This window comes from Camarhynchus parvulus, chromosome 17 (assembly GCF_901933205.1).
Source record: "Camarhynchus parvulus chromosome 17, STF_HiC, whole genome shotgun sequence".
Taxonomy (NCBI): domain Eukaryota; kingdom Metazoa; phylum Chordata; class Aves; order Passeriformes; family Thraupidae; genus Camarhynchus; species Camarhynchus parvulus.
Genome location: NC_044587.1, coordinates 1,254,245 through 1,280,940, shown reverse-complemented (window position 1 = coordinate 1,280,940; position 26,696 = coordinate 1,254,245). Strand labels below are relative to the sequence as shown.

At 44.4% G+C, this 26,696-nt stretch overlaps 1 protein-coding gene across 6 annotated transcripts in view; it reads right to left on the bottom strand.

The window, feature by feature from the left end:
- Positions 1-26,696, bottom strand: part of DENND1A (DENN domain containing 1A) — a 147,651-nt gene that overhangs the window by 78,556 nt on the left and 42,399 nt on the right. For all 6 annotated transcript variants that reach the window (XM_030961780.1, XM_030961781.1, XM_030961775.1 and 3 more), the window contains exons 4-8: positions 24,226-24,275; positions 21,303-21,422; positions 4,969-5,038; positions 4,377-4,457; positions 2,214-2,267 (exon numbers count right to left, since the gene is read on the bottom strand). In XM_030961780.1, the coding sequence (XP_030817640.1) occupies positions 2,214-2,267; positions 4,377-4,457; positions 4,969-5,038; positions 21,303-21,422; positions 24,226-24,275 (375 nt within the window). The remainder of the gene's footprint in view (positions 1-2,213; positions 2,268-4,376; positions 4,458-4,968; positions 5,039-21,302; positions 21,423-24,225; positions 24,276-26,696) is intronic.

The following is a 26,696-nucleotide window of genomic DNA, read 5'->3' as shown; positions in this document are numbered from 1 at the left end:
TGGCACCCAGCTCAGGGGCACAGCAAAAGCAGCACAAAGTCCCTGCATCCAGCCTGAGGATGCAGCCCTGCTCCACACGGATCTGTTTGTGAGGCAACAGCCTCCACTGCGAGAGGAAAAGAGACGTGGGGACTCGATTTGCAATTGTTCTTTCATCGAGTTTATTGTGATGACATGACACACAAATGTACCTTCAGATGGAAGGATTTATAAGGTTTCTGTCTTGTCTGCTCTCCGAGATTTGCCAAGGACACCTGGGAACCATGTGGGCTGCATGGAAATGTATTGGTACTGAGGAGATTCACGTGTTCCCTCGAAGTTGTATTTATAAGAAAGCTGTCAGCTCTGAAGCTGAAATTGGGACTTACACATGTATTTTGAAAGACATGTCTCGTAAGTGACAAAACCATGAATGAGTTAAATAAATACAAATGAAAGCGTTCCAGTTTGCAGGGTAATTGTTATGTATTTTGCTTCCTAGGATTTAAACCTTTCTTGGGGCAGTAAAAAGGGGGATTTTCAGAACGGGTATCCCCACTCCTCTCAAAATTCACCAAGAGCGCTACAAAGCTCCCTCACACTCCTTTGAAAGTTTATTCCCAGATCAATCATACATCTGATCATTTGCTATCGAACATCAATAAACACACGCTGACTGCACTGACGCTGGAGATTAAAAATCACTTCTTCTCTTCCACCATCGTCTGAAGAGGAAGATGGACTGAGTGATACAAAAACATACAGGACATCATCCCCAAGAAAACACCATCATTTCAGCCTGCTAACTTACCTGCTATTTCTGAAACACAACAGCTAGCACCAGGAATTTCAGTCTTGCACTGTATTTCCTGCAACCAGCCCCATTTATTTCTGAAGTCACTCTGCATTTACACACCCGTCACACAACTCACATCTCCTGAAGCAGGGAATGAGCTGCTGGTACAGAAAAGTGCCCATGCTAAATGGCTCTGTGACTCACTAAACACATTGATCTGACACAAAGTCAGATAATTCCAAGAGGTTTGTTAACATTCCCAACAGAGCTCTCTGCAGCTGTCCACTCATCATCACATCCAACTTGGAAGTTTGGCACCACTAAAACTTTTGCTAATATGTGTTTTAAATGCAATTCCTGGTAAGATGCGTGGAATTTTTAATAAATCAGGTTAATTGATTAAAATACAGCAGACTATGCCCATTTAATCTCCTTGTATTATTCCCTAATATGCTCCAGTTCCACAGGAAGGTTGCTTTAACAGGTAGATAAAAACCTCCTAAGAAATTACACAACCCTAGGATAGTAGGAGGTGTTGCTGCCCATGGCATGGTGGCACTGGATGGGCTTTAAGGTCCCTTCCAACCAAATCATTCTGGGATTTTATGATTCTATGTATTAGGACAAGATTTGATGGCTGGTTTAGACTCAGGAATTGATTCCTGAATTACACCCACCATATCATATTTGCACAAAAATAAAGCACCTCAGAAGAAAGAGCACATCTATTAAATTTCCTGTCAGAATACGTGTCAGTATGAAGAGTCTGCAACACAGAAAAAGCAGCAACAGTGTTTTGAAAGGCAAACAAAAAGCCCCGAATGCTATCTGCTATACAAATCACCCACAAATGAGATGGAATGTCTTGATGATTCCCTTTTTCCTTTCATGCCATCAGCTGAAGGATATGATGCTGAGACCGACCGCAAAATGCTCAGGAGGAAAACTGAGATGTCAGGCACAGGAGTTTGGCTGAGACAGAGCAGGAGCACATTAAAGAGTATTTAAGAGAAGCAAATGCCAGCATTGTCTCCCCACAGACTCATCATCTGGCTGGAAAGCTGAGCCAGGCTGGAACACACACGACTGTGTGAGGCTTAAAAAGTCTCCCAAAAAGTGGCTCTGAAGGGCCCAGGTGTGCTTGGCATTCTCAGGAGCCAACTAGCAAGCAGAGCATTTTCCTGCTCTCTCAGGTCATTCCTCCAGAGGGGTGGAAGTGCAGGGTGAGCAGAGCTGCTGTTTTACCCACATCAACCTGCCCATCAGTACCTTCTCCTTCACACAGTTCAGCTTTTAACCACACATGCAGATTGTCAGCTCCTGAATGCTCAGTATTTTATAGAATAAAATCTATCCCAAACAGAGCAATGTTCGTCATCTATGTAGCTGCTGACATTACATGGAAACAATAAAGTGTAGGGTCCTCCCAAATACTCACATTTTCAGGTATACTGGGAAGCTCTCTGGTGTCAGGCACAGTAAAGTAAGAGTGCTACAAAAAGAGCAAATATTGATTATTTCAATAATGTTGAAAGCAATCTAAATCTACTGCTTGGTATTGGTATCAGCAGGAACAGCAGTTGCTCAGCTAAGTAAAAATGACAGAACATTTGTTACCAACTACCAGTCTGAGCTCTCTGGACTCTGCAGGCTGGGTTCCCAGATCACAGGGGCAACAGGAAATGCACTAAGATAGAAAGTATCAAATGCTCCTGGAAAGTTGTATCCCATGTTTTTGTTCTTCAGAGCTGCTGCCACAGTCAGGCTCGCAGTGGCTGTGACAGATCCAAGGAACTGCAGGCAGGCTGTAACTCAGGCCATCCTTCCCCAGCCCACGGCAGGATGGACCTCAGGAAGCAGCAGCAGCAGCAGGCAGGGCCTCCTGTGACTCACAGCAGCAGAGAGGTTCATCCCAGCCAAGGGGGAATTATGGAAATGTCCTGGGAAATGCTTCCTAAGGCTCAATGCCTGCTTACCTGAGAAATACTGAAAACTGCTGGGTGGCTTTTATACACCCTAAAAGCACATTTTGCAAGACCATATTTCTCTCATATTTTCATAATCCATGACATTGTTCAATATTTTTCACTGTCTGCATTCCAGGAGCCCAGGTTCAGTGCAGCTCCCAGTCTGAGCACAGATGACTTGCATGATCCTTGGTCAGGGTTTTGGAAAGGAGAGAATAGGACTTGCATACAATTCATATAATCTTTAAGATTTTCACAATTTGTCTTAGGGCTACTTATTAATTACTGGCTGAAGCCTTAAAGGCTGTTCCGTCCTTGGCATAGCTCCACAATTGGCACAATTCTCTTGCACACAAATCTCAGCCATCTCAGTGCTTCCTGATCAGGCTGTAACCTGAAATAGCAGGCAGGGACCACAGCCCCACAGAATGGAGACACTAAATGAGAAACACAAGTTTTGCTTTCTGATACTTCACTGCTTTGGTTTGGTTTGGTTTGGTTTGGTTTGGTTTGGTTGCAAAGAGGCAATGCCGAGGCAGAGGAACTGCACTCAGAGCTGCACCACACAGAGGACCCTTGCTCTGACCCTGCAATGGGCTCACAAACAGCCAAAATAAAATCAGAAGGACACGGTCCCTGGGCTGCTTTTTTCTATCCTTTCCTGCTCCATTGCCCATGAAATGCCTGAGACAAGGGGAGACAGGCAGCATTCCTTGGAACCACTGGTATGAAAAACCTGGAATATCCCCAGTGCCCCTGGCCTTGGGAGACGGCTCATCCCCAAACAGAAATGCTGCTCCTCAGGAGGGGTCTTGGAGGGGCTGGGGACGTGTTCCAGGGCCAGCTGGGACCAGCAGGGCCACACAGCTGCCCCCTGGGCACTGCCAGCCTTGGGGGGAGCAAGGGGCATGAGCTGCTTCGTGCCAGAAAGTGCTTTAAGAGGAGTAAAGGAAATGCAAGAGAGACTTCCCAGGAGAGTCCACATGAACTCTCAGCTGGGAGCAGCAGCAAGGAGCATCTGCAGTGCTCAGCACAGCCTGCAGCACAAGGCTGTGCTGCTAAAATGAAGACAAAACCCCCAAAAGATTAAATTCAAAATACAATCCTATCAATAAAATCCCACATCTATACTGTCAGTGTGCTTTGCTTAATTTTCTCACAAAATATAAAAATGAAAAAAATTCTTTGTTGTGTGACGTTTTTTGAGGCAGGGGGAAGGAAGAGGAGAAGGAACCCTAAATGTGATGTGCAGTTAATAGTCCTTGTGACAGGTAAGTGCCTGTTTGCTTCCCAGCCTGCTCCCCTTCAAACTCCCAGGGCCAGGAGCTGTGCAGAGTGTGGGCAATAAATGTCCTGTTGGTGCTCCTGACCTCCTGCAGGTCACCCAGGACATGGTGAGACATTCCCAGGGGAATACACACTGCCTTCCTCCAATCCACTGCATTTCAAAGACATCTGAGGTTAGGGAGAGGGAAGCAGAGGGCCCCAGTTGTGAAAAGGGAATTTCACAGCCCCTCACAGGAAAACAACACCTGTGTACAAGCTCCAGGAGAGAGGATTGCTTTTGACATTCCTCTGGTATGGCATGGAATGAGTATTAAACACCTCAGTTTACATCTCCCCCCCACACTTACCACTCCAAGATGAACCGAGGTTCCTGGCTCAGGGATGGTGAGTTTATGAAATGTTTCTAGGAGCTCACTCCTCTGACTATCCTGAAATGAGAAAAAAAACAGGAATATTGAGCAAACACCACTGCACCAGGTAAACCCCGAGGCAGAAGGGCAGGGTAGGCCAGAGGGGTGGGTAAACATTTTGTATTTGTAAGATCAGTTCTACTTTTACTGCCCATGCCAAAGCTGGATCAGACAGCTGGCAGAGACTGATGGGACCCTGCAATATGGGAGCTGCAGAGTTACAGGAACTGTGCTGAACACAGCTCAGGGAGTCAGGAAAGCCAGCATGGGCGGCTGCAGGGACTTGGGTCAGATCCACAGCCACAGTCTTGCTCTTTATCTTTTTCAAAAAGAAAATTAAATGTGTATTTATTTTTCAGAGGCTCTTGCCAAGCTGAATATGATCTTCTGTATCACTGCATCATACAGATTAATAATTCACATGGTCATCTCTGATAGAAGCACTTCTTCAAACAGCTTCTTTCATCCTCTCACCCTCATTCATTTGATACTGGGATAGGAAAAGGAGGGTCAGTATTTAGAATAATACCTGTCCTTTTGCTGAATAATCTGCCAAGACATTGAGCAGTTTATAAAAGACTTCAAACCACGGGAGGTAACTGGAATGAAAAAGAAAAATGAAAAAAAAGAAAAGACAGTTATTTTGCTTTGAATCCTAATACAAGTGGACTTTGAAAATTGAATCATCAGTATCTCATTTTTTAATTGTTTTAAAACCTCATTCCATCACTGTATTTGGCATGGCCCTTGCTTCAGTCAAACAAAAACTTCACCTTCAGTACATGCACACAACTTCCAAAAAAGAGGAAGAAACAAAATTAAAAGGGGAATATGCAGAAAAATCACATCTTTTTCATTTACTTTACATCTCCACTCCACAAAGCAAGACAGTGAGGGTGTTCCTTTTCCCTGCAGCTTTGGTAGGATTCTGTGCCCTGTTTTCATGGCACAGTTCTATGTTTCAATCCCTTTCCCAACACCAGTCAGGAATTTCCCTTGGCTGCAGTGAATGCAAAGCCAGCCAGAGATGCACTCTCTGATGCTCTTTAATCACAGCTGCTTTCTGAAGCAAATGGATTCTATTTTGATATAGTTAGACAGGATTTAAAGTTTTTATAAAATATGACTACATCCTGACAGCTGTAAGGAATGGAGTGCCCTGTGGTCCCTGGCTGAGCAGCTCTGGTGATAAATGAGGTGAGAAGCTCTCTATGAGACAGACAAAGTGACTGGCACTCCATCATTAGCGTTTGTTTGAAGCCTGCAAATGCTACTGTAAAATGTAAGTAGCTTATCAAAATATACTGATAAGCAACTTAACTTTTCATGTTATATGACAGTATTATCGTTTAAATTAATACGCTCTAAACATCTTTACAAAGTGTGTATTCAAATGGAGTAGAAAGACAGACAATTACCACTTTAAACAGCATTTAACTTTGACATTATATTGTAAACAATCCAGAAGGATTAGGTAGAAGATAAGTTTCTTTCTTTCTGTTTAGTTAAATAAACTTCAGCAGAGTTAAAAGCCATTACAAGAGTAACAAGAAATCCTCTCCAAACATATCTGCTAAGTAGAGATTAAGAACCTGGTAAACAAATCCGTGCAAGGCATCTATCAAAAGAGTTTGAGGAGACAGAAAAGCAGGAAGGCAGAAAGCTCCCTGGCAGTGGGAAACCAAAGCTGCTTCCACAGAGGCACCATTAAAAGTTCCACCTAATCGCTCAGGGACTTGGCCAGAAAAATACATTTACAGAGTTAAAATGAGAGTCCTTAAAACCATTGCTGTGCTCCTAATGTCTGTGTGCCATGTCTTGTAAAAGAGGAAAACAAAAGCAGGTTCCCCCAGGCCTCCCCCTCCCCAGGGGAGCCAGAGCAGGGACCCGAGGGGGCAACGCTGAGCCCCCAGACAGGGGGGCTGGGTGTCCTTCAGAGCTCCCTCTGCCCTGCCCTGCCCTGCCAGGGCCTGTGCCCACTGCTGAGCCAGGGCCTGTGCCCACTGCTGAACCCACCAGGGCCTGTGCCCACTGCTGAGCCAGGGCCTGTGCCCACTGCTGAGCCCTGCCAGGGCCTGTGCCCACTGCTGAGCCAGGGCCTGTGCCCACTGCTGTGCTCTGCGAGGGCCTGTGCCCACTGCTGAGCCCTGCCCAGGCCTGTGCCCACTGCTGAGCCAGGGCCTGTGCCCACTGCTGTGCTCTGCGAGGGCCTGTGCCCACTGCTGAGCCAGGGCCTGTGCCCACTGCTGAACCCACCAGGGCCTGTGCCCACTGCTGAACCCTGCCAGGGCCTGTGCCCACTGCTGAGCCCTGCCCAGGCCTGTGCCCACTGCTGAGCCAGGGCCTGTGCCCACTGCTGAGCCAGGGCCTGTGCCCACTGCTGAACCCTGCCAGGGCCTGTGCCCACTGCTGAGCCAGGGCCTGTGCCCACTGCTGAACCCTGCCAGGGCCTGTGCCCACTGCTGAGCCCCTGCCGAGGCCTGTGCCCACTGCCGAGCAGCCAGCCCACTGCTGAGCCCTGCCGGGCCTGTGCCCACTGCTGAACCCTGCCAGGGCCTGTGCCCACTGCTGAGCCAGGGCCTGTGCCCACTGCTGAACCCTGCCAGGGCCTGTGCCCACTGCTGAGCCAGGGCCTGTGCCCACTGCTGAGCCCTGCCAGGGCCTGTGCCCATTGCTGAGCCCTGCCAGGGCCTGTGCCCACTGCTGAGCCCTGCCAGGGCCTGTGCCCACTGCTGAACCAGGGCCTGTGCCCACTGCTGAGCCCTGCCAGGGCCTGTGCCCACTGCTGAGCCCTGCCAGGGCCTGTGCCCACTGCTGAGCCAGGGCCTGTGCCCACTGCTGAACCCTGCCAGGGCCTGTGCCCACTGCTGAACCCACCAGGGCCTGTGCCCACTGCTGAGCCCTGCCCAGGCCTGTGCCCACTGCTGAACCCACCAGGGCCTGTGCCCACTGCTGAGCCCCCTGCAGCCCCAGGGGCTCCTGCATTACCAGCACACACCCAGCATGGCACAGCTGCAGGCTCCAGCCATGAGAACACTACAGCCCAAAGCAACTTCACATTTTTAGTGGGCCCTAGGAAAGAGCCTCTGTGATTCCAATAAAAACAGCCCAGATACATCACACATTCACACAATGTCAGAACACCAGCAAACCCCACACACAGCAGACACAGCCCCAGTTCTGCTACCCTTGTGACTCCCTGGCTTTCCCTTCTCTTCCCCAGTATCCTCTGATGAACCTATTGTTCTTTTTTTAACATTCACTCCTCCTTGTTTCCAAATGATGGGTTAGCATCTCATCATAACTGCTTCTTTTTCTATTTTGAGAATAACTTCCCATTTTGAGGACAGTGTCCCAGATTGGAATCTGAGGAAATGAGCAGAATTCATCCCTCCACAACACATGGGGATCTGTGTGGCTCTTGCACAAGAGAGGGGCAAGACAAAGACAAACCCACCACAAAATTGTGCAAATTATGCAGACAATCTCACTTCAGTTTTCACCTGCCTCCATTGTCACTACACAATTCAGGATCTCTCTCATCCCAAAATTTCTGGATATGTTAGAAAACTAATTTATCCTGCCATCTTCACCACTCTTACTTCATCACTTAATCCATGTGTTGACTACTCAAGAGTAAACGACTTCTGCTCTTATTAGACCAACTGCGACCAGTTAAAGTTGAAAAAAATCTTAAAAATCCCCCAAGAAATAACAATTATCTGAATTTGTTTCTAGATGTCTGCCAAAAGGAAAGAAATGTGGATTTTTTTCTTACAGAAAGCAAATCCTGAAGGCAGCCTTTAAACACTCCTCCAAAGAAACACAGGCAGAGTTTATAACCCAGAATTTTCTGTACCTTAAGTAGCACAACTGGTAGCACTACTGAAGATTTATGGCTTATGACTTGCTCATATTTAATTTGTAACCAAACACTTCCCCTTCCTCTTAGCTCCCTCAGAAGTTTTGATGAACTCTTGTTTTCCCAGGTCAGAGGTTAAGCAAAGGAAGGGAAGCTCTGCAGTGAGATTGCCCAGAGCCAGCTGAGCCGCCCCTCCAGGGCTCCAGCCCCAGCACAGCCCAGCCCCTGCAGGGCAGTGTCTGAGCACGGAAAACAGAAACAAAGGGGCCATCTGAATGGCAGCTCTTCCTTAGCTTTTGGCTTGCTCTCAGAAAGGTAAATCTGCAGTGAAGCCAACTTAAAAAAAGGAGAGACTTTCCAGTGTATATTTGTATATACAATTTGTAGCAGGCAACCGGGAAGGAGGATGCAATAGCAGGACAGGACACCCAACCTGTGAGTGCTGAACTCACCAAACCCAACTTCCAGGGAGCACTCCAGGGTTTGGGAACCTTATCAGCAAAACCTCTCCATGTTCCAGTGCAGCAGCAGCAAACCCTAGTGGCAAGGGGGGCCTTTTCAAACGATTTATGAAGATTTGCCAATTACCATAGCAACTGTTTATAAAAGTAATGTTTAACATCGCCAGCTCCAGCATTGCATTTACTGCTGTGCTGACACCATGAAAAAGCAGAGCCAACACTTGTGGAAGGGCACCTGTGGCACCTTTGGTCTCCCCTGGAGCTGTGAAGTCCCACCTTGGTTCACACTCCTGGAGCAGCAGAGCAGCTCCTGGGCCGTGCACAGGCTGAGCTGCACCCAGGCACAACTCCTGTTTGAAATTCATGTGACTCAGTAACTAGTCTGACATCAACACATATCTGCAGCATCTCCTCCTAGACTGAGTTGCAAGCACACATAACTTTTACTCCTTCCATTCACACAGATCAGAAGTGGAATTTTTAACACGTATTTATTTATAACACATACTATATATATTTTGATAACAGCATAACCAACTGCCATCTCCCTTGCAAAACAGAACAGTCATTTCCATTTTGCAGATGGGCACACTTCTCTGTGGTGACAGGCTTACAAAATCTGTCTGTATTAGCCAGGATTGGTTTCATGGAGTTCCCAAATCTTGACCTTTCTGCTCAGCACAATACAGTGACCTAGAACACAGAATACAATCCTGACCCCAGTTATTACATGAACTATAGACACATCATCACCAACTTTACTGACAAAAGTGTAAGGAAGAGGAAACTCAGGCCAAATGCATCTTCTGCCAGCACTACTCCTGCATATGCCACTGAAACACCCAGTGCCTCAGCTCATGGACTCTGAAGAACAGATAATAATAAATAATAACTCCCTGCTTTGTGCCCAGGTCCTTGGCTGTGGCACTGATGTCACCTGGGAGCCCAGCACGGTGACACTGTGCAGCAGGAGTGACCTGTGCCACTTGGGCAGCTGCTCCTCTCCCTGTCCCCTCCACACCATCACTGTAACCAACAGCAAAACTCCAGCACAGTTAGGACAGAGCTGAAAATCCCAAGGAAGATTCAGCAGATTGAAAAAACAGATTTATTATTATTATTATTATTATTATTATTATTATTATTATTATTATTATTATTATTATTGCCATTTTTCATTTCCACGTATGAACCCAGTGAAGGTTCCTGGTGAAGCAGAACACATTTTCTGACTCACAGTGCCTGTCAATTCCTGCAGGACAAACGACAGAGCCTCAGCAGGAACTCAGAAAGATCTCTGTGGATAATCCCAACACTGTGTTAAAAAAAATGCAAGGATGGAAAACATATCAAAAGTTACTCCAGTCTCCTGGTGTCTTGTTATCTTAGGACTTCTTGCATTTAAAGATAAAACTCTGCAATTTAAACTTAAACCTAATATTGATTCTTTCCATCCTCCTGTACCTGGCAAGTAATGATTCACCCCCAGCCAGCATTATTTCTAATCATGGAATCACATTCTATTTTAGGTTAGTAATGGTCCTAATGATGAACTAAGTTATGTTTGCCAAGACACAACGCTCTTCAGGGCTTCTATGCAAACATGATTTTAAATAGCAAAACCACACAATCCAGACACCTTTTCCTTCCCTTCATTAAAAGTATTATTTTCCCTTTTTAATGATTTCTAAATTTCACCTAATTTTTTACAGTTAAGATGAAGTAAAATGACATTAAACTACAGATTTTTAAAACTAATCCCATTTCTCTGCTCAGGAGAGGGATGACTCTCCACATGCTATTATTTTCCTTGCAGGAATACACTATTAAATTCTTTTTCCCACCTTCTTTTCCTTCCGTCACCCAGTGTTTGCAGCATCTTTACAAAATGCATTTGAAAGAACCAAGGCATCTCCAGGCCCATTTGGGAATTTCACAGGCTAAATTCTCAGTTCAGCTGCTTCTGTGTTCCAGTGTCTTCCCTGCACCTCATGGGCCCCAGTGCCTCGTTATTCTCTGCTCTAGACTCAGTCTACTGACACCTTCTCACACTCAGGAGATAAGCACAGACACCCCAAATCTCCATAGCAACCCCTGTGCATGTGGATGAATTACCTTCCCTTCCACGGAGCAGCCAACAGCCTCCTTTGAACATCAGCTTTTCCTTTATTTATTTGTTTGTTTGTTTAGGTTTGCACGCCCCACTGTAAGTGCCCCTGCCCGTGCACAAAGCCAGCTGCACCCTTGCCTCTCCCTGCTCCCACAGGATGTCTTTTCTTCTTGCATTTCCCCCAGTTTTGTAACAAACTTCCCTTGATTATTACCCATGAGTGATCATTCCATGATTCAGTTTAAAGTTATGCAGCTTAAGCATGACTCATGTACATATTTTAGAAGTACTACATCCCACAGAACTGGATCTCATCTTATGGAGCATCTCAATAAGTAACTGTCAACAGCAAGTGCTTACTTTGCTTCGTTTAAGACCAACACAGACACTTCAAGCATGTTTGAGAGCAAAGGACTGAAGGAGTGACAGGAAATAAAGGTACATAAGAAAAGCATTTGTTTGCATTTACAGCACACACTGACAATTATGTCTGTATGCTTTCCTTAAACCCATGGGCAAAGGGTATCCCAGAAAGCCCACTGGGTGAGAAGATGGGCATGCTGAAGGGCTTGGCACTTCATAGTGAGATATATGAAATGCAACAAGATATCCTTGGAGTAAAAAAATAACAGTTATGTGCCCTTCAACACCTTGGAACAGGAACACATTGACCAATGGCTTTACTCAGCCAGGGTGAAATGCTCTAAATAACAAATATGGAGAGGGTAAAGAACAGCCTTAAACTGGGAAGAGTTACAGATTATACTGCCTCGAAATTATCTGGACTTTAAAAAATTGGTTACGAAGGAGTTAGAGCAGTTTGGTACGCGAAGCTTGATTTTAAAAAGCAGGATGAACTAGACAGCATGAGAGCCTCAAGATCCTCACCAAAGTGACAATACAGAGAGAGGATTCCAAAGGCTTAGCTTGTCAAGGAATCTCTTCTCAAACCACGTTTAAAAGCATACATGAAAGCACTGGAAGAGAGAATTCTAGATGTGGCAGACAATCAGAGATCCCACTAGGTTTGAGACATCTGGCATCAGTTGAAATCCATCACATTTCATTTGGGGATCAAAGCCTGCTGTTAAGTCTATCACAGGTTGAAATAGTAGATCCTGAACAGCCTTTTCATCCCAATGCAAATTAACCCTTTTTCCTTGACCAGAGAAACAGCTCCTTTTCATTACTGACTCCAATCATATGTGCTTGTCAAGCTATGCCCTCTAGTACCAAGTTTCAGCTGAAATTTCAGTAGCATTATGAACTTTTTATTATAAATCAAAAGTGCTCCCTCCCAGTCACCAAGCCCCGTGCTCTGGCACGTGCGGCAGTGAGCTCCAAAGCCACTCTGGGACAGAGTTTGTGGCACCATCTGTAACGCAGATCAGTTCCTGAAGGGAAGAAAAATGTTGCATATAGGGAACACCTTATAAAATAAGGGCCTTGTTACCCTGGTAAAACCATGGCTCAGGCCTGCTACTTTGGCTAGGTAGAAGAGGGCAATGGGAAAGTGACTCAGCTGGATTGGAGAAAACAAGTTTCTATACCCATTACGTGTTCGTATTGTGGTGTTTGGTGATTGGTTGAATTATGTTTGTTATGATTTAAAACTATGCAACTGATAAAGGCCTAACTGCCTAAAAAGGCCTGGTTTTTGCACCTGCCTGGGGACTCTGCATCACTTTGCCTCATACAGAAGAACTTTACACACTTCTGTTCAAGAGCCCCACTGCACAGCAGCCAGCTGTGCTCGGCTGCTAAAGGGATTTGCCAAATATTGAAAAGTCAAAGCTGAGCATCAGGTGTGTACCTGTGATACCTGTGTGTGAGTTCTGAGACACAACAGTGAATCCTTGCATTTTGGCAAATCAGCTACGGAGGACATTGGGGTAGGAATGAGAGTATTTCAGTAACAGAGCAGAAATCAATTATGTGCACCTCTCTTCCCCAAACCACTTGTGTTCCCTACTGGCAAGAAACAAAGTTAAGTGAAGCAAGAGGTTTTACAGCTCCCTTCACAGGGAGGGAGCTTCATCACGGAAGAAATATTCACATACACAGAGGGAGCACACACAGCTCCTAATAATAAGCAAAGTTGGTAGGAAGTCATAAAAGTTAAACCACAAGCAGAGCTGAAAGAGCCAAGTGAAAAATTCATGATTATGTCGGCGCTGTGGTACTTGCAACTGATAATTTGAGAATGCAAGGAACTGGGCTAGGCATGTAAAAATCACCTTACTTACAGCAAACAAGCACTTGCAGAGCAAGATGTCAATAGGAAGGCTAAAAGATCAAGTCTGAGTTTGATATTTGAGTGCAGGTTGTTTATGACCACCCTGTACGATGGTTTAGGATTCACAGCAAACATGCAGATGTAAAAATAAACACATAAAATCACAGCACTTGATCTTCACCTGCAGAAACACCACTGATGAACCTATCCACAGAATCCCTGAAAATGTATGACACATTAATTAACAGAAAAGTCCTTCTGGCCCGTTTCCTGCCCAGCAAGCCCACTTTTTATTTATGAGACTTCTTGTCTAACCATCAGCTTAAGCAAATGATAAAACCAGGAAACTGCCCACAATTATTTTCTCTGAATATTCAAACGGTAATAAATTCTAAAACACACTGAGGAGTTAGTGCAGGTAATGCTCAGTGTGGAGGAAGATCCGTCCCTTATCAGGCATGTTCATAAACAGCCAGGGTTACAAATGAGGGGTTTTATCTGGGCTCCCTGCATAGCCCAGGGAACTCTGCCTCTAGGAAGGCACACAAAGCCTCTCTCCCATGATTACAGTGCCTGGATCAGGGTTCCTGTTGGAGCAACATGCACAAGTTACTCAAGCAGCTTCTCTCGGCAGTTCCACCTCTGGATCAGCCCCAGCGTCTCCAATTACCTCTGCATAACCCGAGGGCTCTGCCACAGCTCCAGTTTTGAAGGAGGAAGTTGCCATGTAATCTCTTTGGGAATGTTGTACACATCTGTCAGCAGGGACAGGATGCTCCTGCTCCTGACAGATGCATTTGTAAGCCTTCAGACAGCAACCCAAAAGTGATCCATTTGTGGAAGAGAGGATCTATCCATCTTGTACTTTAACTACTTCCTCCCTGCTTTTTGATGCCAGGGAGGGGGTGTTCCCCAAGGTGATGCACTAATTCAGTCTGTATTAGCTCTAAGATGAAGTTTCCAAGCCAGTCAGCCAGGGCCAAAGGTAATAAAAAGTGACATGATTTAATTACTTCTGTTACAGTTGTTCAGCAACGAAAGAAGGCGTGACATGAAGGCCTAATTAATTAAGTAAAATTGGTTTCTGGTCAGAAGGCAAGACCAGTGAAGTAGTTGGACTGAATGCAGTACTATCAGCTTTTTCCAATTCCACCAGCAGTGATACATTACTAACACTTGACATTTTTGTTGTGATTCTTCTCATTGATATTTTACTGCTGCAGGTGGGAGCTCAGAACATCCCTGACAGTGCAAGGCCCCAAACCTGTTGCTGCATGTCCTGGAGCATTTCCAAACTCACGTTCTTGCCCTGCCTGCCCCAGCCCCGCTCCAGGGTCCCTCTCTCCCCTGGCCCAGGGCCCCAGGGCAGGGTTTGGCCCTGGCAGTGTGCATAGGGGAGCGTGAGGAAGCTGAGGCTGTGGGAGCTGCACCCCCGGTTCGGGACCAACAGACAGCAAGGAGAGGCAATGGAACACACTCCCAGTTTAACTGGAGGGCACATTTCTGTGGGACAGGGCTGGAACTCAAGAGCCCCAAGGCTTTTCCTTTGCAGCAGCCTGTGGAAGGAGCCCCTGGCTGCAGCACCCATCACTGCAGGTTCTAGAGTGAGATTTGGAAGCATTTGCACAATTACGCTGCTCATAATTCAAACTCTGTTTTGTGTCTGTCGTTATAGGTCATTGTTGGCCAGATGGAAAATATTAAGGAAAAAGCATTGCAACTAAATCAATGGGCTGCAGAGTGCTGCCAAAAGGCCCCAGGCTAACTACAAGCAGATTTGCAGGCAGGCTCTGCTCCGGCACAAGGCGGGATCTGGCACATCCTCTGCCCTGCCTAACAGCAGGAGGGCACGGGGCCAGCTGAGAGCAGCTACTGTGCCAAACAGACTGTGCAGGGCTTGCTGCTTGAATGCTTCCACAGAAAGGCAGAATCCATGGGCCCCTGTAAACAACTCCCTGTACTTCTGGCTGCTACCAACCCACAAGTGGGATAACTTCATCCCACTACAACATTAATGCAATACGCAGCTCAGCCTCGGAACCAGAATCAACATGGAAATAAATAAATGAGCACCAGTGATAAAGGACAACTGCTCAACTTTCAACTAAGAATAATGATGCATATATGCACAGACATAGTGAAACTCAAAATCAGCATCTTTACTCCAATGCCAAGCACTGTATGGGCATTCTTTGCAACCCATGATTTACAAGCAGGGAGAGACTAAAGTTTGACTACTGAAAATCTGACTTTTAATATTTATTTCCAATATCAGTACTTCCCAGGTCATATAAATTTTTTTGTACAGCTTATGACTGCTCTTACCAATGAGCAGTCTGGTTTATCTAGATGTTCAGTGGGAAAAAACATCTTCCTAATATCACCCAAATAACCTCTTATGAACTCAGCATCTGAGTGCAGCCAGCCATGCCTGCAGATAAAACTTCAAACTCACTAGATGGACATAAATAATTTCTGTTTTTGGTGGACAGTAAGAGAAAAGAGTTATAGAAACAGAAGGGAGCTTCTGGTTCAAACATCATCACCAGCTGATCACACAGAGCAAAGCCTTCTTCTTCAGCAAGGACTTCAAATCCCCTACTCCAGCCATAAGGCATTATTAGCTTATTTAAATTACCACTATCTTATTTAAAGATACTTGAGCAAGAGAAGAGAAGGCCTTAGAGGCTTTCTGGAAGAAGTCTTCAGAAAATGGTTAATGGCAGAGATAAAAATGGAAGACAACAAATGTGCAGATGTAATACAAAATTCTATTCTTCTTTTCCTGGAACAGTAGTTTCAAACAGCTCATCTCTATCTTGTAAAACTTGTAAGGAGAATAACGGAAAACCACAGGAAGTTTGGAAAAGCTATACTGGAGACAGTGTATCAGGAAGAAGAAACACAAAGCAGATAGCTAAATTTAATTGATGTCAAGCTCCCTCTTCACTGGGTTCATCACTTTTCCATATATATTCTGACAAGCAACTGAAAATAAGAGCCAGTGTCTGTTTAAGCGAATCAACAGGGGTAAAAACCCTAAACTTTTGAGATGTAAACTGTTTTATAAACATGTCAAGTTAAGGCAGAATGCCTGCAGCACCCGGAGCCCCTCCGGCCCTGCACACGCCCTCGGGGCGTTCGCACATTTTCTGAGCCACTTCAGCTCAATTTCCTGTCACCCAGCACACAAAGTTGCCCTGCTCTGCTGCAGTTCCAGCTTGTAAGAAACTCCAGTTTCTGTGAAAGAAGGTCAGGCTGCAGCTCCGAGTCCTGCCTGCCCTCTCCTCTGCTCTCTGAAAGGCCCGTACAAAGGAACTGAGCAATCTCTGCTCTCCAGCTCTCACTGACAGACAGCGCAAGTGCTGAAGCCACTGATAAAAAAATAATAATGAAAAAAAATCTATGAAAGCATCAGAGACTCAACAGCAACATTTTCATTAGGTACAATTCTGTTGCAGTTTTGAATCAGAGATCCAATTGCCCATGATTTATACATGTATTTTGTGGCCTTTGCCATGTCTAACAGAAGCAGTTTGCCATTTGCTTTCATCTCCCAAGCATTTTAAGTAGAACAGGGATTCCAGGGTCGATACACCTCAAGGACCAAACAGACTGTCCAAAAAGTGTTCCAACCATTTCCAGCCATTACCAAACATCTTCTGCCAGGCTTCAAAGAATCATACAGATATGGAAGTAAAACATTGATTTTGGCCAAATCAATGAAAAGGGAAAATTCTAGAAAACAACAGGACAATTACTACAAAACAAGCCCCATCACAAACACTCCATCTCCTCCCCCAGAGTAGGCACTGTCAGGGCTGTGGGGTTGGGTTTTATCCCTCCCCAGCAGGGCTGTGGGCTGAGCCCTCTCCCCCAGCACGGCCTGGTAGGGCTGTGGGGCTGCAGGGTTGGATTCTCCCAGCAGGTCCCTGGGGCTGCAGAGCTGCACTGTCCCCAGCAGGGCTGTGGGGCTGCAGGGTTGGACTGTCCCCAGCAGGTCCCTGGGGCTGCAGGGTTGGACTGTCCCCAGCAGGTCCCTGGGGGGGCTGCACTGTCCCCAGCAGGTCCCTGGGGCTGCACTGTCCCCAGCAGGTCCCTGGGGCTGCAGGGTTGGACTGTCCCCAGGAGGTCCCTGGGGCTGTGGGCGCTGCCTGGGGCTCTGGGCAGGGCAGGGCAGCGCAGCCCCCGGCGCTGTCTGTCTGTCTGTCTGTCGCATGGCTCAGGGCCCTGCCAGTTGGCACGCCCGAGCCAGGAAGCTGTCAGTTCCAATCAGGGCCCAGTCCTGCAGCCCTATTAAAGAAGTCTTGCTGGTTAAGGGGCGGCCACTGTTTCCAAAGCATGGGAAGAAAAAAAAAAAAAAAGAAAGAAAGAAAGAAAGGAAAAAAAAAAAGGAAAAAAAAGAGCTCTGCTTTCCTTAGATTCGAGCTGGCAACTTTCACTGACTGGAGTTTTCAAGGAGCTATGAATGAGCCTAACAAAGGAGTTCTGTGGCCAGTTTCTGGCTGAAATCCATGTCAACAGTTTTTAAGGTCACAGGTCACACTAACTAACATTTATTCCCAGCAGACCCCGCTCTAAACACAAGCTGTAAGTAGTACAAATTTGGAATTTTTCTGTAATCCCTTGAGATATTCCTGATCCTTCCACATGTTTCTGCTCAATTAAAAACAATTCTCACTTTGCACCACAAGAGAGGCCCCTGCTCAGAAATCTTATTCTGTCCTAAGAATAAATGGACAAAGACTGCAATCAAAGGGAAGGAAAGGGGGGAGGAGAGGAACTCACAACAAATCACACCAAAAACCTCAAATAACTCCATACAGAATCACATTCAGTTAGTTACATTTTCTGCCATCTGTCACAAACTATTATGGATTCATTTCTTTTTATCTTAGAAAAAGAGTGGTGCAGAGCTCAGCTATTTTGGCCGAGAGGGATTTCCACACAAATGTTTCTGCATTTCACTTCAAAAGAAGGATTTCAGTTTGCGTACAAAACCTGAATAACCCAACAAAAACTCCAAATTCAGTACAACTGAAATCACATTGCAAACATGGGACCTTTGCAAACCAGTAACTTTGCCCAGAAAGTTCGTGAACCAAAGCAAAATTACACAAACTTGGGTTTTCTTTTGTTTTCTTTTTAAATAAAAGACCAGAGCTCTTCACTTAATCCAGAACTATCTACACTGTTCTCCCTAAAAAGCCCATGTGAAATCTGATGCGAAATTAGAGAGAAACAATAAAAATTCAGCCGCTTAATGTATAGCTATTAGGATTTATCCCATTGCAGCCAAAATCCTGAAATTCTTAAATAAAGTCTTAGAAAGAAAAAGCATTTGGGTGTGAAATTCCCACATTAGAACACAGAATTTGATGACTGGACATCAGCTCTTACTAGACTGTAAAGAAAATAATTCAAAAACACATTTTAAGTTTTGTAGCACATTTCATCGAAAAAGGTAGTCTGGAATTCCAATTTTTCTGGGAGATGTGGATGTGTGCGATGAGAAGTCACCTGAGCTCAGACCCCAAACCCAACCCCGGGTCTGTTCCCTCTCAACCTCGGTGTTCTCTCCTCGCCCCCCAAACCCTGCGGGGTCTGTTCCTCACCTGGCCGTACCTGCGCCCCCGCGCGCCCTCTGCTGGCGCCGCCGCCGCAGCGCAGCCGCTCAGGGTCACCCCAGCCGGGCCCGCGGCTGCGCCGGAGCGACAGAACCGGGCCAGGGAAGGGGAACCCGGAGAAGAGAGGCCGGTTCCCCACTGAATACAGTGGCTCTACATTGAAAACACCACAGAGCACCCGGAAAAGCAGGTTTCAAAGTTACCAGAGAGTTCATCAATCTGTGCGAGCTACTACAGCAGGAACAATGCTGTGGTAACTACCTCAAAAGCAGGTTTCCAAGCAGTATTGGTTAAACCAGTCCAAGCAGTTCCCTGCCAAATGGAATTGCCTCTCTGCTGGCCACAGGATAACCCCACTGCTACTGAACTCCAAGAGGCGCCTTGCTGTGCTCTGCATCCACAGGAAAAGCCTCTGGGTCACTTCAAAGCTCAAGTCCAGACCCTGACTTCTGGCCCTAGAGTACTTTGCTTCCAGGACATTGCAGAAATTTTTTCAAGCACTGAGTGAAAAGAATTTCTTTTTTCTGCTGTTTCTCTTCAATAACTAATCTAAACATGGGATGATTTTCCACCTTCAAACCATTTTACCATGGCCAGACCCATAAAATCCCGCTAAGCCTGTAGATGGATATAATCTCTAGTAATAAACACCATCACTTAGTTCTTACACTGTTGCTGAGCATAGTAAGGAATACTTGAAGCTTGCTGCCGTCCAATCTGTAATTTAAAAACAATTAAACAAACGTTCTTTTTACCCCCATTTGCTTTTATTTATCGTTCTCACATTTTTCAGCATGTTTTCCCCCACCCATTTACCATGCACCATCCTTTAGTACATAAAGGACACTGAGAAGATTCACATCAGTAATGGGAGCTGCAGTCCCGGGAATAGAGGAAGTGATTTCATGTATTGCTGATTTACACTCTTTATTATCCTCTAAAACTTGCATGAACTTGCATTAATGATGAGCTTTCTTTTTCTCCTCAGTGCACAGAAGAAGCAACAGGAAGGAAGTGAAGAGTCCCAATTCATCCACTGTGGTTGGGTTTTTTTGGTTATGAGTTGAAGCAGAAGGCATTTAACTACAACAGAACTCCTCCATTTCTTCTTGGCACTCACTCAACATAAGGGAGCTGACAGCAAAGAACTCTTATCCAGGAGGGATCAAGAAGGGACCCAGACTATTCCTCATTCAGTTTGTCTTTTTAAAACTGTGTTTCTCCTTTAATTTGACATTGATCAGGCAAAGTTACCCTCTGTAAGCAGACACTGCCCACATGAGACTGAGGGAACCAGCACCCAACTGCACAGGGGAGCAGCTCTGTGGGAAGAGCTGGGAAACACCTTCCTGCCTGCAGGATCCAGTCCCTGCTGCTGGACTGCCAGAGCTAATAATAGCTGAAATGTCTGCTACAGCACAGGCAGAATGGAAGAAGATACTGAGCAAACACCTGTCACTCTGCCTCCCACTCAATTAATTAGCAGTTTGGGTAGATCTCAGCATTTCTCCAAATATTAAGCTCCCATTCCATGGCATTGCTGTGTGCAGCCCCCTGCAAGGAGAGTGACCTTGTATTTTGCAATGTCCCCCCTGGAATGCTCAGAGGAGCACATCCAGACACACCAGGGCTGCACTCTCACGTGCCCCACATGGGACAAAGAGAAGTTCCTGTGTTCCTCTGTCCTCACCCTGGTTGTGTCCTGTGCAAATCCAGCCAGGGATGGCCCTGCCAGATGTGTCCAGCTGCTCACAGAGCAGGGTCCTCATTTGGGAGGCTTCAGCCCCAGCTGTGCTGTCACCTCCCTGGCTGTCCTCAGCCACCTCTGTGCTGGCTTTACCTGGGCTACTGTTCCTCAACTCCCAATTCCTCGTGAACATGCAAAAAGCAGAAAGTAGAGGACAGGCAATTCTTAAATGTGTTTAAAACAAGACACATGAAAATCTTCAATCCATGGAAGTTCTTAATGGAACTAAAATATTGGTAGACATCAAAATTTATTTTACTGGCATCATTTCTGGACACGGCTGTGGGAGGTTATGAAAAACTGCTCTGATAGAGCCTCTTGGCCCATTTTCTGTGAAATGCATAGTTCCAACTTTCACTGACAGTCTTTATTATGCCAAGCTTCACAAAACCCTGAACAGGACAGAGGAAAGCTCACACACACAAACTGTGGGGCTGTGGAGAGCATCAGTGACATCCTCTCAGTTACCAACAGATGTTTTGTTAATAAAACTTGCATGTACAAATGTCCACAAAATGTCTTAACAAGATCAGTTGTGACAGCTAAAGATAACAGCTGCCATCATGCAATGTCATATCAAATTACTGCAAAGAGACTTTTTTTCCACGTTGTTAACTCCAGAACGTTGACTACAAACAAATACAGTTATCTACAGAGGAACTCCAAGTGCAAGGGATTCTGCACCACTTGTGCAGAAGAACAGTGACTTTGAGGAGCAGATAGGGAAATAACTCTGACCAGCTGGAAGTGGTAATTGCAGTGTAACTGCAAAGTCAAACAGTGCTCCTGCAGTCAGGCAGAAGCCAAGCCACAGACCTACCTTAAGATACAGAAGCAGCTCTTGGCCCCCGAGGATAAGCGACAGAACCCAAACCTCTGCTTGCTGTCAATGTCTGTGAGCACAAAGGTGAAGTTCTGCCCAACTTGGTTAATGGCATGGCTGGAAGCAGAGAGCAGGAGAGAAAAATTACTGCTGAGCTAACTCTGTGTCAAGTATCACATCCAAGTCATTGAACCTATAACATTTCCTCTTTCAGCAGAGTTTTTTGAAAAATTAACTACAAAGTATGCACCCTCCAGAAGTCTAAATATGCTTGATGAGGGAGGAGTGGGGGGTCTGTGGTTTATTTTTCCCATTTCTTAAGTGTGGGAGGATACTAATAATGAGTTTATCTTTAAAAGAAAATGGTTCTGATTATCAACCAGCAACCAACCCCATGCTCTCTCTTATAACCCAAATACTTCTAATTATAGGAAATTAAGACTTATTTCAGGTCATGTTCTAGGGTTTTTATAGGTTTTCTGAGAACTGAGAAATCTGACTTGCACTGACATGTAGCTTTACAAGTCACTCCTACCAACTGCAACAAATACCCTGGTAAATCCAAAGCCATTTAAGTAACAGCCACAGGCCTTAAAATATTCTCTTCTGTGACGCCACATGCAAAAAACCAATTTTTGTGGGAGAGTACACACTCAGTGCCTAGAGGAAACAAAGGAAAAACAGACTTGCAGGAATAAAAGCTGGATCCAAATGGGAAAGATGTCACTGTCCAGCTTAGAAAGAAGAATCCTTCAGTGGATTCCAAACAGGGAAGGGAAAACATGCTGTGATGAAGATGAACAAAAAGACAGATATTTAAAGCATTCCAACAGTCTGAGAATTAGCCAGTGTGAGTACTATCATCCTCCTGAAATCTAAATGTCAGCAGAGCAACTACTTCCATAAACCACACTGAGCTGCTGGGGATACCCAAAAATCCCTCGCTGGTGGTGTGTTTTATCTGTAAAGCTTGGATGTAATGTTACTATGGTGATTTTAGTATGGTGTTTTAAAAGGGGATTATATGCTTAATTTTAACAAGGTTGAGAGCAGAGTGTGTGTGAGAAATAGCATTAGAACTGACAATTAAAATTATGGAACAGGGGGAAAAAACACGTTTCATTAGCAGCAGGGAGAAGCTTGTTTATTAAACAACTCAGACAAGCTGGTGAGTTCCTCCAGAGCAAACCTAGAGAGTCCTGCATTCATGTGACCTGGAGAAACCAAAGCTGGCAGGTCCTGCTCAAGTTCAGTGCCATTTTTTCACATGGAAGGATAAACTTCCCCACATAAAAAGTGTTCTTCCTAAGATTTTACTATCAACCCTTCAGATTCGCAGCTCTGCTTTCAAATGGGCAGAAGGTCTATTTAGAGCCTCACAGGATGGAAGCAGCATAAATCTCATCTCTAAGGGGGCAGACAGAAGTTAGGGCTGGAGGGAAGGGGAGAGGAGTGATTTCCATAGAATCCCCCCCAGCACCCACACCTGCCCAACACAGTCCTGGCAGGGAGCAGGAGCAGGGAGCAGCTCTGCACTCCTGCAGCTGGAGCAGAGCCTCTGCCTCATTCCACCACCACCACAACAGCAGCAAACTCCTGGGCCACTGCCTGAAGGAATGGCCAACCAGGCCCTGGGGTTCTGAGCAGTGCCACAACTCATGAACAGAATCAGTGTGAAAAGAACAGAGTGTCTGTGCCCCTGAGTGCCAGAACCTCCAGTGCCACCCCTGCCCGCTTGCACACCCACAAGAGAAGGAGCACAAGCATCTCCTCCAGCTGCCACAGCCTTAGTCTGGGTGTGCTCTGCCTCCTGCAGGGTGGAAATCCATTCTCCATCTGAAATTATTAGGTGTGTTCTGGGTGACAATGTCTCCTTTTCAGTCAAACTGGCTGGCTGCAGTCTTTCAGTGACAGTCTGTGATATTCAGACAAACAAGTGGATCCAGAAATGGGAATCACTTTTCATTATGTTCTCATTTGCACCCCATATGGGTTTTCAGTGTTCTATCTTTCAAAATGCTATATTGCTGAGGAAAACCAAAAACAACAAAACAAACAAAACCCCTAGGTACAATAAATCTACACACAGAAAGCATAATCATTTCTAGTAGGAACAAATACATGAGAAAAATGTATGAGTATTTCCCTGCTTCCACCCCTTAGGAAATGAAAAGGATGAGCAGTAAAACAGGGATTCCAAATTCTAAAATGAGAAAAAGACTTGCAGCAGTTTAATCACAGTAAAGGTCAATTCCCTCAACCCAAACCATTCTGTGTCTCAGCTGATGAAGATAAGGCATTCTGACCAATTAAGAGATGAGATGAGCACTGGTGCAGTCTTTCAAAATTTCAATTGTTGTTCTTTTCACAAAACCATCAAGAATAACTCACAGTAAATGCAAAACTAAAAAAGTTCTACAGTTTCTTAAATTACAGGAAGTAAATATTCTCAGATCTTCTCACATTCATTTTATAATTTCTCCCCCAAAATCAGAAGTCACCTTAAGTAGCTGTCAAGTAAAGCAGCAGCATTCCAGCAACATGAAGAGGCCTTCAAATGTAAAACATTTCATTAATTATCCCACCCAAATTTTGGCAATTAAGAAATAAAATGCACAAGCAGAAAAAACTTTGATATTAATATGCATATTGGACAATTCCTACCCAAGCATTTTCCATCCAAGCATTGTACAGAAGTGAAAAAAATGCCCTCAGAGTACTCCAACTTTTAAAATTTCTTTTTGTTTCATGGTGCCCATAAAAACCCCAGGAAAAAGTGATTCTGAGACTATAATTTGCACTCAGGTGCTTTAAGTCCCAGTCACACAGACAGAACACTATGAATGGTATGGCTTTTATTTTCTACAGGGGTTTTATTGACAAGCTTATTTTCTTGTAAAGTTTGAAAAGCTAACAATACCTGTCCACATAGAAGGGGAAACAAAACTTGGTCAGAGTCTGTAGAACTTCCTGTAGAGAGAGAGAAAAAAAAAAGATAATTTATACATCTATGGGGACCAATAAATCTAATATTAACCACATCACACAATTTCACAAGTTTGCCCTGAAGAAATAAAAGACAGATGAAGAAATATGGGCTTTATCAATTACATGGAAGTAGTACCAGGCAGTCAATCATGTGAAATAATAAACATGATCAAACTTCATTAAAAATGAAAAATTAATCAAGATTCACACATGGGCAGGCAGCAGGAGCCATCCAGCAATTCTCCCCAGAGGAGGAGGAGGTTGGGTTGTTGAGTGTTAACACCTCTCTGGGGACAGTCCCTACCCTGACCATATGGATCAGAGTGAATAACACCAAACCACATGGGCCTGGCCTGGCAGGACCACTTCTGCTGGCACAGCTTTGGACTGTTACCTAGGAACAGAGGGCTGGGGATTAGAGAATACTTCCTAACATCAGCAAGATAAATAACAAAAGATGAAGCCAATAGGTCTCATAGCAGGAATGTTTAATGTTGCCTACTGCTATTAGAAAGGAAATCTCAGAGTTAAAAGACTGATTAAAATAATGTGTATTAAAATTGATATGGATTGTTTAACCTACAGACCATTTTCTAGAAGTTGCAAAACAGCACCACAAACAGAAAAGCATTTAAGCATGAGAGCAAAGAAAAGGATGAATATGAAAAGTGAAAACATGATCAGCAGATAAATTAATCATTTTCAACTTTACAACATTAAACAAATACAGTCACTAAAGAGGCAAAACCAGAAATATGTTTGTCCCAAAATAGCTGTGTTCATAGACAAAAGCAAACCATTAGATCTTCAAAATTTGAATTCTGTAACCCACAAGACACATAAAGTTCTCTCAGTTTGCAGATATTTCCTACAGCCAATTCATTGCCCATTCTCCTTCGCACTTCAATATTTCAGGTCCTGAAGTGTAAATTCCATTTCTGCTTTCAGAACCCTGAACAAACAACAAACCCTCTGATAAAATCAACACTTTTCTGACCAATAGCAATAAGTTATCATCAATAACTAAATAGAGGCTTCTTGCTTCATTTATTTCTAAGCCAAATGCCATCATTCCCAAATAAACTCCATCAATCTAATAACCCCTCCAGTGAAGCACAAAACATATTGACTCCCTTGCAGGAACATGCTCCTCCTGCATAATTCAAACCAGCACAGCCCATCCTGAGCCGTGGTTTCAGGCTCAACACTCTTCTTTGGAGGTTTCTTGACAACTAAAATGTGGCAAGTTCTGAGGATTTCAGGCAAAAACAGATATGGAAACTTTGACTTCTTGACAGTTTATTGATAGATTATTTAACAACCTCCTGTTTTTAAAGAACAAGAAAGGATCTATTGAAGAATGCCATGTAGAGCAAAGACGTCTCCTCCTTTGAATTGCAGCAGGAAACTTGGAAAGGAGCTATGCAGATTACAGAGTAAACTCCGCAGAAATCTCAATTTTGATACAAAATAATGCCTTGATAGTAAAGGTCTCATTAATATGATCGGGTTCCCACTGGTGCAGAATCTCACTGACTTTCACAAGCTGAACAGCTCCAATTGCTCAGGCACAAAAACTGCATCTGGACAAATTCTAACTACTACACAGTGGTCCTTTGCCACAACTGAACTCTTATAGTGCAAAATGCTGGCAAAAAAAACAAAAAACAAAACCTACAAAAGAATTCTAAAATTGTGAAATTATTATATCAGGAGAACAAAGTGCCTGTATCTTTATTTGCCTGATCAATACACACTGATTTTCAGAAACAAAATCATATAGATACATAAGATTCTGAAATAAAATAGTGCAGGAACATCAAAGCCATCAGTCACCTCAAAATGGCACAATATACTCTCTCTATTATTTTGATGACTTGAATAATTCCTGTAACTGCAAGTGAAATCATTCACATAATAAAACATTCAGCATCTCATCAGCATTGTCACTGGAGAAGTGCATTACTCAGAACTTACTCTGCACTTATTCCTTGATATTTACAGCTTCCTAAACTCAGCGAAGGAAATGTTCACATAAACAGGCCATATATTGGCTCTGTACTGCTCTAAACTGCCTTCTTTTTTAAAGAAAGATTTTACAGTGATATTATTATCTGACTTTTGCAATATCATTCAACATAATTTGCTATTCATTATACACCAATTCTTATCTGCCTCGATTCACAACCAAAAAAACTGAGACTAGCACAGGTTAACTGCAGACTTATTTTTCAATGGTAACTCATAAAATAATATAAATACCATATGTAGAATTAGTTTTTAATTAGGAAAACTGCTGATCTTTTGCATGTAAGAAAACAGTTACTGGAGAACTATCCCATTTTTGCTCAAGTTGCAAGCTCGTTACTCTAAATATAATGCTGCTTTTTTTTAATTCTTTAA